This window comes from Quercus suber, unplaced genomic scaffold, assembly GCF_002906115.3.
Source record: "Quercus suber isolate HL8 unplaced genomic scaffold, Cork oak 2.0 scaffold_130, whole genome shotgun sequence".
Taxonomy (NCBI): Eukaryota; Viridiplantae; Streptophyta; class Magnoliopsida; order Fagales; family Fagaceae; genus Quercus; species Quercus suber.
The window spans coordinates 1,277,157-1,291,705 of NW_027069593.1; the positions used below are offsets into that span (position 1 = coordinate 1,277,157).

General features: G+C 33.0%; 2 protein-coding genes across 7 annotated transcripts; both read right to left on the bottom strand.

Moving 5' to 3' along the window:
• Nucleotides 1–552: 552 nt before the first annotated feature.
• Nucleotides 553–4,557, bottom strand: LOC112023201 (dual specificity protein phosphatase 1). Of its 3 annotated transcripts, none has more exons than XM_065776224.1 (7): nt 4,430–4,546; nt 4,094–4,159; nt 3,616–3,766; nt 3,340–3,475; nt 2,689–2,809; nt 2,105–2,250; nt 553–786 (listed from the first exon to the last, which is right to left on the bottom strand). In XM_065776224.1, exons 3-7 carry the CDS (start codon nt 3,721–3,723, stop codon nt 770–772), a joined length of 528 nt encoding a protein of 175 aa, XP_065632296.1. In that variant the 5' UTR covers nt 3,724–3,766; nt 4,094–4,159; nt 4,430–4,546; the 3' UTR covers nt 553–769. The 3 variants fall into 3 exon arrangements, with proteins under 3 accessions (XP_065632296.1, XP_065632297.1, XP_065632295.1); XM_065776225.1 differs by lacking the exon at nt 4,430–4,546 and adding an exon at nt 4,276–4,381; XM_065776223.1 differs by lacking the exon at nt 4,094–4,159 and having other exon boundaries at nt 4,430–4,557.
• Nucleotides 4,558–6,301: 1,744 nt separating this feature from the next.
• On the bottom strand, nt 6,302–10,235 carry LOC112012013 (dual specificity protein phosphatase 1). Of its 4 annotated transcripts, none has more exons than XM_065776226.1 (7): nt 10,085–10,217; nt 9,743–9,808; nt 9,264–9,414; nt 8,988–9,123; nt 8,325–8,445; nt 7,741–7,886; nt 6,302–6,422 (listed from the first exon to the last, which is right to left on the bottom strand). In XM_065776226.1, exons 3-7 carry the CDS (start codon nt 9,369–9,371, stop codon nt 6,406–6,408), a joined length of 528 nt encoding a protein of 175 aa, XP_065632298.1. In that variant the 5' UTR covers nt 9,372–9,414; nt 9,743–9,808; nt 10,085–10,217; the 3' UTR covers nt 6,302–6,405. The 4 variants fall into 4 exon arrangements, with proteins under 4 accessions (XP_065632298.1, XP_065632299.1, XP_023900139.2 ...); XM_065776227.1 differs by lacking the exon at nt 10,085–10,217 and adding an exon at nt 9,925–10,019; XM_024044371.2 differs by lacking the exon at nt 9,743–9,808 and having other exon boundaries at nt 10,085–10,216.
• Between the last annotated feature and the right edge of the window lie 4,314 nt (nt 10,236–14,549).

Here is a 14,549-nt window from a genome sequence, read left to right on the forward strand (position 1 = left end):
GAGCTACCATTCCTTCAAGTATAGATACTCAAAATCCTCCAGGGAGTCCAAAATGTCAATCCTCTTCACAGGTAAACTTTGAATGTAGGTACCATGTCAACATCAGTGCTTCCATTATAAGGGGGCCAATATGGTCCTGATTTTTCAAGACTTTGGTGGGTTTTCAAAGTTCAAACATCATCCACAGAGCTTTCTTGATATGAAAAGCAGAACCAAAAGGGCCTTTGTCACTCTATATCTAGCACCTAGACCAAGAAGAACATATGGATTAGACAAAAGAGGAGCAAGAGAATTGCAGTTTTAACCTAGCCTGTAAACCATCTAGTCCTAATTTTCAGGGACTATTTGGCAGCACCAGCCTTGCCCTTACATTCAGAATCGTGGCCCAAATATTATTTCAGCCGCAACCTTGTGCAGAAGTGGCTATTAAACTGCAAACAAATGCTAGTTGCTTGCTGTGCCACAAGGAATCATATACTGATTCAAAGTGACAATAATTAAAGAAAATGACAAAGTATATGAAACCTTTAATTACAATAAGGAAAAAAAAAATTCAAAATCAAACGTAAATAGTATTTCACTCTTGCTTATATACATAATGTCCAACAACTTGTATCTCTGTATTATTTGTACCCATTTTGCAGTACATTTCAATTTTGATCAGCAGCATCTGTATCTAAGCATAGTTGTCTACAAAGATGATTACTCCTAATCCTTACAACAAACCAAAAGCTATCTGTCCTGCGGTGCTAGACCTCTCAGAGTTTCATCAAGTAGCCCTCCCATCTTCATTTGAAGCATTATAAAGAAATTCATGCCAACAAGGGGAAAAAAAAAATTCATTCAAGTTAACTCATAATAAAAACAAAGAAAAAGAATATGAAATGACCAATGAATATTAATTGCAGCAGCAAAAATAATAACGATTGTACAGGTAAGACAACAAACATATATAGTAGCAAGAAATCTGTTCCAAACACCATCTAGGGCAACAACAAATGCTTCATTGAGACAATGACTAACAGAAGCATTCATTAAACTCAATATAAAAATTTCATTGTTAAAAATAATTCCATAAAACATAACCAATTTTCAACACTTAACTTTCATAACCTTTTTTAACACCATATCACAGTCAGTAAATTATTGCAAATTATACACAATCTCCATGTAACCCTTAAAAGATTCCAGACAGAGAACAAACATTATTTTACATTCTTCATGTATATTTTCCACTCAACTCAAGGTTATTCTTCAATTTTATTAGCCTTCAGATGGAAGGACCAATAAAGAAGTCGCATACAAGGATTTGAATACTTTCTGAATGGGAGAATGGTTGTGCAATGTGCAGCAGATTCCACTCTGATGAACTAGTAGTATAAAAACCACAATCCCACATCAAGAATAATAAAACCCCCTTTTAGAAATTGAAAAATTTTTAAATGGAATTTACTTATTCATTATTTCTTTTACAAAGGACAACAAATTTTTATTAAAGAATGTTCTAGTTTCCAATCTATGGAAAACTCAAAGAGCAAATTGTCTGAGAGAGAGATTTTGACTACAGAAGGTATTGCAACTATTTTAAGTTCTCCGTAAATTTTTGTATCAATAGCTTTGGTTATGGGAACAACATATGAGAACTAAGAAATGCAATCAACCATTTAGTCAAGTAGCAGGGAAAAAAAGGGTGGATAGTATGGAGATGCAACTGGAGTGAGACATCCGAATTTACAGATTTTCCATATATCTTATTGAGAATAAGGATGCCACATAGCTATTGCTGGAAGCATTCAATTACAGGCATTAAAAAAAAAAAGGCTTGCCATAGTGTATGCAAAAAGCCAGAAAGTCGTCAATGTTTCTAATAATGGCAACATCAACAATATCTATGCATGATTTTTGAAGTTTTGACAGGGTTAAGGGTAAACTTGTAAACGTCCATGTTCAATTCAGTAAAACAGAACAATTCTCAGAAAGTTACATGGCTATACTTCATTTATTACATTGACGTCTTCAAAGCTTAATGGGAATGCTAGTTCAAGATGAGACGTTGTATAAAAAAATTACAATAAATACAAATAATGATACAAAAACGACTAACCTTGAAGAGATTTTTCAAAGTCCTGTAGTTGTGCAATAAAACCAGAATTGGGACCTGCCCGTGGACGCTTGGTCTTTACATGTTCCAGAGCTTGAGATAGGTTCATTCCATGCTTTTTCATTAGATAGGCAACAACTACGGTTACACTGCAAGCCAAAATATGCAAAATAATCTAAGTTCAAAATGAAAATTCAAACAAGATCACAATCCAAGTGCAAGCCAATTTAAGGTTATAGACATAGTTTGCATCCCAATTCCACTTATTTAATGACGCAAAATATGGTTTCTTTGAAGCATACATGTTAAAAGTTTATGCACACTAAGAGATAAGATAAGGCTTCAATCATAATTTTTTTTTTAGTATATATATTTTTTTATTGTAATAACTAAAACTAATAAAATATATGAGAGAAAAAAGTAAAATCAGAAAAGAAGATAAAATATCATTATAAAAAACTGTAAAATCACAACACTTTGAAAGCCCATGCATCATTTATAAGGAGAGGAGATGTCATCTGGTCCAGAGACCATTGGCAAGAAGATCCCCAGAAAGCAAATAACCTACATAGGGAAGAAAAAATCACCTTCTGGACCTTCCAACAAGGCAGTGGACCAAAACACCACCACCCAATCTTTTAGCTTCATCAATGAAATTGAAACACTCATCAAAGTACTGTTTTATATCTGTGTCTTCCCTGTCAGTGACTACCTCAAATTGCAAAAACACCGAAGATAATAATTTCAGTTCTAGAATCTCAACAAGGTTTAGAACAATGATAAGTATCAATAAATTTTGCATCAAAATACTTGTATCTTTAGGAATTAGTATAAGGTGGGAGCAATAAAAATATATTGCAGCACTGTGAGATAAATCCACACATAAAAAAAGAGGTGTTGGTGAAACTTGTTTAAAAAATTATTGTTGGGATGCATGTATGTACCATTAGAGTAAAACCTAAAAATCATGACAAATACAAATAAGAGACATTACAATGTGAGAAATAGAGCGAAAACATTCTTTAAGCTAACACAAAAACAATTGCTTAGATAAAAAGAGAGGACAATGGAAAAATCTACTCAGAGAGCTATAGATTAAAGGAGAAACATTAGATAATAGATACAGAGAGAAGAAAACTAAAAAACTTTAAGGTGACATCAATTCATAAAAATTATATGTTAGAATTTAGAAAACACACACACACACAATTCCAACTGAAAGAAGAAATTTTTCATACCACTGATGATTTTGTATACGAAATCATTTGGATGCGCTGGTGGCAATGCACTAGCTACAGTCAATACATGTGTGATATTCAAGGCTTTCAATGCATCCTTGTTATTTGCAGCACCAACAGAACCCAAGAAAAGACCCTGAAAAATCAAGAAGAAACATATAAAACAACCTTAGTAGCAAACAAAGGTTAAAGGATAGAATGAAAACAAAACCAAGATGCTGAGTAACTAAGCAGTAAAAACACCAAACTGGATCATAATACCCAAATTTCAATCACCTCTTCAATTTTGCACGGAACATTGTCATCTTTAATGCATTTTGTCAGACTTATAACTCGAAAAAGTGCCGCTACTTGTTTCCTGATGGACTCGTCAAACTGATCCATTGTCAACTAGGAGAATATTATACACTTGTTTCTTCTTTTTCACCTGTAAAACAGGCATAAAGTTGCTAATTTGTGATTCTCCAATAAGTTTCAGGCACAAAATTGCTAAGCAACTATGTGTTTCTCCTACAATACCAATAGAGTCATGTTGTCCCACAATTTAAGAACGACAATTCAATGATTCCCCATTCTGTCACAGCAACTACGAATGTGACAAAGTACTACATTTCCAAAACCCACATCATCATTTTGTTTCACTATTGTCCCTTGAAAAACATGTTTTGACCAAGCCAAACATACAGACACGCACACAAGATTGTCTAATAGCACATGAATCACCAAGGGAAAAAACAGTATCTTTACGACTCACCATGGGAAAAAAGAACAATATCTTTATGAATTTTTGACTCCAAGAAACAATTTTGACACCAGCAATCTAAGCAAAACAGTAAAAACAACACAAAAGTGATTAAGAAACACAACGAAGAGGCCAAATTATCATCTGGGTAATTGATGAAAATCCAAAAACAAACTTAAAAGGCAAGCACATACATAAAACAGGAATAACCCATATCAAAAAATTTACTCAACAATCACTTTATAAGAACTAGGATCGGATTATTCATATAAGTAACGCGAATTTACAGGATTGCAAAAATATTATTTGGAAAGGACAAAAAGGAAAAGGAAAAGGCAACAAACTCACAGTAGAAGCTCTGTATCTATTGGAAATGGGGTCTGAGAAAAGACTGAGTATTTGGAGTGTAAAACTGATATCCCTTCGTTTTTACCGCTTGCATTTGATTTGTTGATCCATATAAAAATGATTTATATAATATAAGGGTTCGCTATCGTGTAGAGTTTAGTCTTTTTGGTGGGTGTGTGAATCGTGAAACGTCACGTCGCGGGAATTTGCTCCTCTACGCTCACTCTTTATGCGGTCCTTACTTTTAGCCGCAGAGAGCCGTCCGTACAAATTTGCCTACAAATTTGTTTTTTCCATCAACAATACGAAGATATCTTAAGGAAATATTTTACATGTGATATAAAATATTTTCAGTAAAATATTTTTAAGTATTTGATATGATAAGTAAAATTTTAAAAATAAATTATCAAAATTAATAGCTTAACACTAAAGTTGCTGGAGCCAGACCTTTAGAATTGGTAGCAAGAGTGATGGTTTCAGCGACTAGATTGCCGACGATCATTGTCAAAGTGATGACTTCAGCAACCGGACCACTAACACTAGTCAACAAAATGACGTCTTCAATTATCGAACCTTTGGTATCATTTATGATGTGGCGTCTTTGGCCACTGGACTGCCGTCATTAATTGTCAGTGCGGTGTCTCCAAATATGGAACTGCTGGCACTAATCGCCAGTGAGGCATCTCCTACCATTGAACTATTGGCATTAATCACTAAAGTCAAGTCTTTGACAATCAGACTATTGGCACCAGTCGCTGTAGTGGTGTTTTTGGCCACCAGATCGATGACCTAGTGACCAGATAGGGGAAGAGAAGCCATTGTGTGTTTTTAGAAAATTTTTTACCAAATTTTCAAAGGTAAAAATTTTACAATTTTTTATAAATGATTTTACGGTCAACATAAAATATTTTAGAAGTTTCACTATATATTACCTACAAACAAACACCTGAAAATGAGAAAATATTTTACATCAGAACAAATGAAGTGAACATGTGTCCTTTTCGAATGTCCCTTTGTTATAGCCAAACTTTGTTTTTTTGACTCAGGTATAATGAAGTCTAGCTTGGGTTCCATCCAAATCTCGAAGTCTATTAGCATGTTGTGTTTTCTTAGCTAATGCATGAGCCATAGGGTTGCCTTATTTCTTTGACATGTTCAAAGCTCCACTGTAGTACCTTCCTAGCTTGCCTTTGTGCATCCTCAATAATATGGACACAAGTTGTTAGGCATTTCTTTTTAACTTGGAGGAGGAGTGGAGAGGAGAGGAGAGCAGGGGAAAGAGAAAGTGTAGCATTCAATGAACTTTGTTTGGAATTTTTTAAGGGGGAGGAACAGGAGAATAGATGCAAATAAAATCAAACATAATTATTAATTGGATGTAAGTAAAATGAAATTAAAAACAAAATAAAACATAATTAGTAATTGGGTTATATTGAAGGGTGCCCTTAATGCATTTATTAATGAAATATTTAGAAAAATTTTGATATCGCTTTTATGAGAGATATAAAAAATTTTGAAAAAAAAATCAATTACTATTTTCTTTTTTTATAATTTTTAAAAAAATTTATAAATCAAAACGCTTACAACATCCGTTAACTTTTTTTATTAATAATTTAGACACAAAAAGGATAAGAGACTAAAAATAAAATATTTTAATAAACAATGCCCCAAATTGTGGCCCATTTGTTTGTGTTAGAAGATAAAGTCATAAAACCTATAATAAATAGATCTTGGTGGGACATCCAAATGACCAAAGGAATATACAAGGTCCAATTGGGATACCATTCTTTCCTCGAGGGTCAATCACATATAGGGAAAATTATACCATATATAGAGGCCAAGACAAAGTATGATAAAGGCAAGACAATCAGCAGCATCTGTATCTAAGCATAGTTGTCTACAAAGATGATTACTCCTAATCCTTACAACAAACCAAAAGCTATCTGTCCTGCGGTGCTAGACCTCTCAGAGTTTCATCAAGTAGCCCTCCCATCTTCATTTGAAGCATTATAAAGAAATTCATGCCAACAAGGGAAAAAAAAAAATTCATTCAAGTTAACTCATAATAAAAACAAAGAAAAAGAATATGAAATGACCAATGAATATTAATTGCAGCAGCAAAAATAATAACGATTGTACAGGTAAGACAACAAACATATATAGTAGCAAGAAATCTGTTCCAAACACCATCTAGGGCAACAACAAATGCTTCATTGAGACAATGACTAACAGAAGCATTCATTAAACTCAATATAAAAATTTCATTGTTAAAAATAATTCCATAAAACATAACCAATTTTCAACACTTAACTTTCATAACCTTTTTTAACACCATATCACAGTCAGCAAATTATTGCAAATTATACACAATCTCCATGTAACCCTTAAAAGATTCCAGACAGAGAACAAACATTATTTTACATTCTTCATGTATATTTTCCACTCAACTCAAGGTTATTCTTCAATTTTATTAGCCTTCAGATGGAAGGACCAATAAAGAAGTCGCATACAAGGATTTGAATACTTTCTGAATGGGAGAATGGTTGTGCAATGTGCAGCAGATTCCACTCTGATGAACTAGTAGTATAAAAACCACAATCCCACATCAAGAATAATAAAACCCCCTTTTAGAAATTGAAAAATTTTTAAATGGAATTTACTTATTCATTATTTCTTTTACAAAGGACAACAAATTTTTATTAAAGAATGTTCTAGTTTCCAATCTATGGAAAACTCAAAGAGCAAATTGACTGAGAGAGAGATTTTGACTACAGAAGGTATTGCAACTATTTTAAGTTCTCCGTAAATTTTTGTATCAATAGCTTTGGTTATGGGAACAACATATGAGAACTAAGAAATGCAATCAACCATTTAGTCAAGTAGCAGGGAAAAAAAGGGTGGATAGTATGGAGATGCAACTGGAGTGAGACATCCGAATTTACAGATTTTCCATATATCTTATTGAGAATAAGGATGCCACATAGCTATTGCTGGAAGCATTCAATTACAGGCATTAAAAAAAAAAAGGCTTGCCATAGTGTATGCAAAAAGCCAGAAAGTCATCAATGTTTCTAATAATGGCAACATCAACAATAGCTATGCATGATTTTTGAAGTTTTGACAGGGTTAAGGGTAAACTTGTAAACGTCCATGTTCAATTCAGTAAAACAGAACAATTCTCAGAAAGTTACATGGCTATACTTCATTTATTACATTGACGTCTTCAAAGCTTAATGGGAATGCTAGTTCAAGATGAGACGTTGTATAAAAAAATTACAATAAATACAAATAATGATACAAAAACGACTAACCTTGAAGAGATTTTTCAAAGTCCTGTAGTTGTGCAATAAAACCAGAATTGGGACCTGCCCGTGGACGCTTGGTCTTTACATGTTCCAGAGCTTGAGATAGGTTCATTCCATGCTTTTTCATTAGATAGGCAACAACTACGGTTACACTGCAAGCCAAAATATGCAAAATAATCTAAGTTCAAAATGAAAATTCAAACAAGATCACAATCCAAGTGCAAGCCAATTTAAGGTATAGACATAGTTTGCATCCCAATTCCACTTATTTAATGAAGCAAAATATGGTTTCTTTGAAGCATACATGTTAAAAGTTTATGCACACTAAGAGATAAGATAAGGCTTCAATCATAATTTTTTTTAATAGTATATATATTTTTTTATTGTAATAACTAAAACTAATAAAATATATGAGAGAAAAAAGTAAAATCAGAAAAGAAGATAAAATATCATTATAAAAAACTGTAAAATCACAACACTTTGAAAGCCCATGCATCATTTATAAGGAGAGGAGATGTCATCTGGTCCAGAGACCATTGGCAAGAAGATCCCCAGAAAGCAAATAACCTACATAGGGAAGAAAAAATCACCTTCTGGACCTTCCAACAAGGCAGTGGACCAAAACACCACCACCCAATCTTTTAGCTTCATCAATGAAATTGAAACACTCATCAAAGTACTGTTTTATATCTGTGTCTTCCCTGTCAGCGACTACCTCAAATTGCAAAAACACCGAAGATAATAATTTCAGTTCTAGAATCTCAACAAGCTTTAGAACAATGATAAGTATCAATAAATTTTGCATCAAAATACTCGTATCTTTAGGAATTAGAACTCTATAAGGTGGGAGCAATAAAAATAAATTGCAGCACTGTGAGATAAATCCACACAAAAAAAAAAAGGTGTTGGTGAAACTTGTTTAAAAAATTATTGTTGGGATGCATGTATGTAATGTACCATTAGAGTAAAACCTAAAAATAATGACAAATACAAATAAGAGACACATTACAATGCGAGAAATAGAGCGAAAACATTCTTTAAGCTAACACAAAAACAATTGCTTAGATAAAAAGAGAGGACAATGGAAAAATCTACTCAGAGAGCTATAGATTAAAGGAGAAACATTAGATAATAGATACAGAGAGAAGAAAACTAAAAAACTTTAAGGTGACATCAATTCATAAAAATTATATGTTAGAATTTAGAAAACACACACACACACAATTCCAACTGAAAGAAGAAATTTTTCATACCACTGATGATTTTGTATACGAAATCATTTGGATGCGCTGGTAGCAATGCACTAGCTACAGTCAATACATGTGTGATATTCAAGGCTTTCAATGCATCCTTGTTATTTGCAGCACCAACAGAACCCAAGAAAAGACCCTGAAAAATCAAGAAGAAACATATAAAACAACCTTAGTAGCAAACAAAGGTTAAAGGATAGAATGAAAACAAAACCAAGATGCTGAGTAACTAAGCAGTAAAAACACCAAACTGGATCATAATACCCAAATTTCAATCACCTCTTCAATTTTGCACGGAACATTGTCATCTTTAATGCATTTTGTCAGACTTATAACTCGAAAAAGTGCCGCTACTTGTTTCCTGATGGACTCGTCAAACTGATCCATTGTCAACTAGGAGAATATTATACACTTGTTTCTTCTTTTTCACCTGTAAAACAGGCATAAAGTTGCTAATTTGTGATTCTCCAATAAGTTTCAGGCACAAAATTGCTAACCAACTATGTGTTTCTCCTACAATACCAATAGAGTCATGTTGTCCCACAATTTAAGAACGACAATTCAATGATTCCCCATTCTGTCACAGCAACTACGAATGTGACAAAAGTACTACATTTCCAAAACCCACATCATCATTTTGTTTCACTATTGTCCCTTGAAAAACATGTTTTGACCAAGCCAAACATACAGACACGCACACAAGATTGTCTAATAGCACATGAATCACCAAGGGAAAAAACAGTATCTTTACGACTCACCATGGGAAAAAAGAACAATATCTTTATGAATTTTTGACTTCAAGAAACAATTTTGACACCAGCAATCTAAGCAAAACAGTAAAAACAACACAAAAGTGATTAAGAAACACAACGAAGAGGCCAAATTATCATCTGGGTAATTGATGAAAATCCAAAAACAAACTTAAAAGGCAAGCACATACATAAAACAGGAATAACCCATATCAAAAAATTTACTCAACAATCACTTTATAAGAACTAGGATCGGATTATTCATATAAGTAACGCGAATTTACAGGATTGCAAAAATATTATTTGGAAAGGACAAAAAGGAAAAGGAAAAGGAAAAGGCAACAAACTCACAGTAGAAGCTCTGTATCTATTGGAAATGGTGTCTGAGAAAAGACTGAGTATTTGGAGTGTAAAACTGATATCCCTTCGTTTTTACCGCTTGCATTTGATTTGTTGATCCATATAAAAATGATTTATATAATATAAGGGTTCGCTATCGTGTAGAGTTTAGTCTTTTTGGTGGGTGTGTGAATCGTGAAAGGTCACGTCGCGGGAATTTGATCCTCTACGCTCACTCTTTATGCGGTCCTTACTTTTAGCCGCAAAGAGCCGTCCGTACAAATTTGCCTACAAATTTGTTTTTTTCCATCAACAATACGAAGATATCTTCAGGAAATATTTTACATGTGATATAAAATATTTTCAGTAAAATATTTTTAAGAGTTTGGTATATTTTCAGTAAAATATTTTTAAGAGTTTGGTATGATAAGTAAATTTTTAAAAATAAATTATCAAAATTAATGGCTTAACACTGAAGTTGCTGGAGCCGAACCTTTAGAATTGGTAGTAAGAGTGATGGTTTCAGCGACTAGATTGCTGACGATCATTGTGAAAGCGATGACTTCAGCAACTGGACCGCTAACACTAGTCAATAAAATGACGTCTTCAATTATTGAACCTTTGGTATCATTTACGATGTGGCGTCTTTCGCCACTGGACTGTCGGCATTAATTGTCAGTGCGGTGTCTCCAAATATGGAACTGTTGGCACTAATCGCCAGTGAGGCATCTCCTACCATTGAACTATTGGCATTAATTGCTAAAGTCAAGTCTTCGACAATCAAATTGTTGGCACCAGTTGCTGTAGTGGTGTCTTTGGCCACCAGATCGATGACCTAGTGACCAGATAGGGGAAGAGAAGCCATTATGTGTTTTTAGAAAAATTTTTACCAAATTTTCAAAGGTTAAAATTTTATAATTTTTTATAAATGATTTTACGGTCAACATAAAATATTTTACAAGTTTCACTATATATTACCTACAAACAAACACCTGAAAATGAGAAAATATTTTACATCAGAACAAACAAAGTGAACATGTGTCCTTTTCGCATGTCCCTTTGTTATAGCCAAACTTTGTTTTTTTGACTCAGGTATAATGAAGTCTAGCTTGGTTTCCATCAAATCTCGAAGTCTATTAACATGTTGTGTTTTTTTAGCTAATGCATGAGCCATAGGGTTGCCTTATTTCTTTGACATGTTCAAAGCTCCACTGTAGTACCTTCCTAGCTTGCCCTTGTGCATCCTCAATAATATGGACACAAGTTGTTAGGCATTTCTTTTTAACTTGGAGGAGGAGGAGGAGAGGAGAGTATGGGAAAGAGAAAGTGTAGCATTCAATGAACTTTGTTTGGATTTTTTTAAGGGGAAGGAACAGGAGAATAGATGCAAATAAAATCAAACATAATTATTAATTGGATGTAAGTAAATTGAAATTAAAAACAAAATAAAACATAATTAGTAATTGGGTTATATTAAAGGGTGCCCTTAATGCATTTATTAATGAAATATTTAGGAAAATTTTGATATCACTTTTATTAGAAATATAAAAAATTGTGAAAAAAAAAATCAATTACTATTTTTTTTTTAATTTTAAAAAAAATTTATAAATCAAAACCCTTACAATATCCGTTAACTTTTTTATTAATAATTTAGACACAAAAAGGATAAGAGACTAAAAATAAAATATTTTAATAAACAATGCCCCAAATTGTGGCCGATTTGTTTGTGTAAGAAGATAAAGTCATAAAACCTATAATAAATAGATCTTGGTGGGACATCCAAATGACCAAAGGAATATACAAGGTCCAATTGGGATACCATTCTTTCCTCGAGGGTCAATCACATATAGGGAAAATTATACCATATATAGAGGCCAAGACAAAGTATGATAAAGGCAAGACACGTCATAAATAAAGGAATGTATTATGTATGAATAGTTCATAGTTGGTTATGGTTTGATAATTTGGGGTGACAAATGTGTACAATCCTTTGGTTTGCATAAAATCGTCTCATTCTAAATAACCCTTCATGAGAATGCCACTGTGAACAAATTTATAGAATCAGGAAATGCACTATGGAATACCATGTGAATAGATAACATCTTCATGCCCCAAAAAGCAGAAACTTTCAAAAGCCTTCCTAAGTGATGCCGTGGAAACCTAAAAAAAGCATACACACGATACTCTTTTGATAGAATAGAAACTAAATTGTTAGTTTTTGGTAGTAAACCTCGAATTCACGAGGAGTTTCCCTGAATCCATAACAAGAAGAAAACTGGAATCTACCAGAGAAATAATTTGACAAAAGTTTGTGTTTATTGATAATAATTTGATCTGCCTCTGACAGCTACAAAACATATAAATATTGAGAAAAACGTCTAAAACCTTAATTCGCACTAATTATGTGATTAGGTGACAAAATTCCAAAATTTACCAAAAATGAGTTAAATGCAAAATTATAAAATACTGACTTTAAGGGTTGTTCCAAAATAGACAAGACCTTATTCTGACTTTTAAACTAAAAGTTATTAATGAAAAACAAGTATTACTATAAATAATAAAAATATTGTTTTTAGGGCCTTAACGAAGGAATTCGCCTAAATTTAGGCGATGCTTATGGCAATCATGAGTTTGGATTAGAATGCCGTTTATCTTCAACCTGCTAAATTTCATGTAATTTCGACATTGTCACCTTGATGGCTTCTACGGGCACTCCCTTCTAATCTTGCGTTGTGACTTTCTATGCCCCTGTTACTCAAGGAAGATATGTATTGTTTGTTCTACATCACTAAGTGTCATGTCTGATGACACAAGAATCAAGATAAGTACCTAGGATGGTGAGTTTTCCATTATAAGTGCATATATCAGCTAAAACCTAGAGTAACCTAGCATTTGGGCTTTGTTTCCATGAGCCTTGTAGTACATCTGACACTACAAGTGTCATGTGTTGGCTAACATCAAGGTTTGAATTCCTTTTTCCTCCATTATAATTATTGAATTACCAAAAAGCATCTGGATGTCGATACCATGCACCCAAAGGAATTTGCTTAAAAGCCTAAACACTAGTTTGTATAACATTGAACAGTGAGAGTAAAATTTTGGGTACTTAATATTTGTGTCCATTTGAGTTCAACTTATTTAATTAGCTTTTAATTTTTAATTTTTATGTAAAACTTTTTAAAATTTCATTTTTTTTCCTCATGTTTTTAAAATATAAGTATATTTTACCAAACTTTCAACCAAATAACGGTCAGCAAAAAAATAAATAAGCTAATACCAAATGCATACTTGAATATATCAATCTCTTTCATTTTTTTCTGCACTACACATGCATATATATAGATAATTACATATGTTGTTTTTATAATGCTTCTCTGATTAAAGGATAGAATTAACTAATTCCATGCCATACCTTAAACTCATAAAGCAAGATACGGAGCTTATTTTTCATTCTTTTACTTTCTTTTTGGCTATACATTTTCTCACACTTTTCCTTGGAGACTTCCATGTCATAATATATACATGAATCAAATTAACACAGTTAAAAAATTGAGAGATTATATAAGCTAAAGGGGTTGGTCCTGTGATTTTCAGGTCTCCTGTTAAACATAAAATCTTAAACCAAGTCTCTTAATCTGGGGTGTTTGATTTTGAAATCCTTTTTTTGTTTTTTTTTTGTTTTTTTGGGATTTCGGGTCCCCTGGTCCATTGGTATCAGGTATAGTCTGCTCCTTTGTACCATGGTGGACAATTTGTAGTATTGTTTCCAGTGTGATTTTTTATTTGTTAACTTCATCTTCTCAATTCCTTGTTTTCTGTTTGGTCTAGCATCTGACCTTGGTCAAGGAACCATGTCTTCAATTTCTGTAACGATTGGAAGAGTGTTTGATTTTCCAACATCATTTTCTTCTATGTGATCTTGACCCCTTCATGTAAAATGGTGGCCCATGTGGAGGAATTTTGCTTGGATTGGATCCATATTGATCAGGAATCCAGCTTGCTAGTATTGATACGGTTGGGCCCAATCTAATAACATTTGCTGGGGTGGTACGTTGGGCTTTCAAATTACACCAAAGCCCATCAGAATCTTGGCTCCGTTTACACCTTAGGAACCCTGCCAATTTAGCTCCTTCTCTTTCCATGTTGTATTGTTGGAAGAGAGAGTCTCTAGAAACAAAAAATTTAACACTTATGACAAATTATTAGTGGCAAGTAAAAAAATAATGTTAACAATAAGCTGAGATAAAAACTAGTAAAAATTTGTTAACTCAACTATTATGAAAAATATTGTAAATATTTTTGGGTTTTTGGCATTTTTCTAGTTGGAATGCATAAGCAACATGTTGATTTTGTTTTCATTTTTAAGTGGAAAAACTCATGTGACAGACTCAAAATCATACCCAAATCGACTCTCAGCTTATATGCCAACTTTTGATTGGTGAACCAAATATATTTTTTCACCAAGTACATATAGTGG

Coding starts and splice junctions, on each gene's coding strand:
- LOC112023201 (XM_065776223.1), bottom strand. CDS start 3,723: ATGGATCAGTTTGACGAGTCCATCAGGAAACAAGTAGCGGCACTTTTT. Junction 3,476..3,615: donor TTCCGTGCAAAATTGAAGAG/GTGATTGAAATT, acceptor TTGATTTTTCAG/GGTCTTTTCTTGGGTTCTGT. Junction 2,810..3,339: donor CGTATACAAAATCATCAGTG/GTATGAAAAATT, acceptor AATTTGAGGTAG/TCACTGACAGGGAAGACACA.
- LOC112012013 (XM_065776226.1), bottom strand. CDS start 9,371: ATGGATCAGTTTGACGAGTCCATCAGGAAACAAGTAGCGGCACTTTTT. Junction 8,446..8,987: donor CGTATACAAAATCATCAGTG/GTATGAAAAATT, acceptor AATTTGAGGTAG/TCGCTGACAGGGAAGACACA. Junction 7,887..8,324: donor CTTGTTGGAAGGTCCAGAAG/GTGATTTTTTCT, acceptor TTTGGCTTGCAG/TGTAACCGTAGTTGTTGCCT.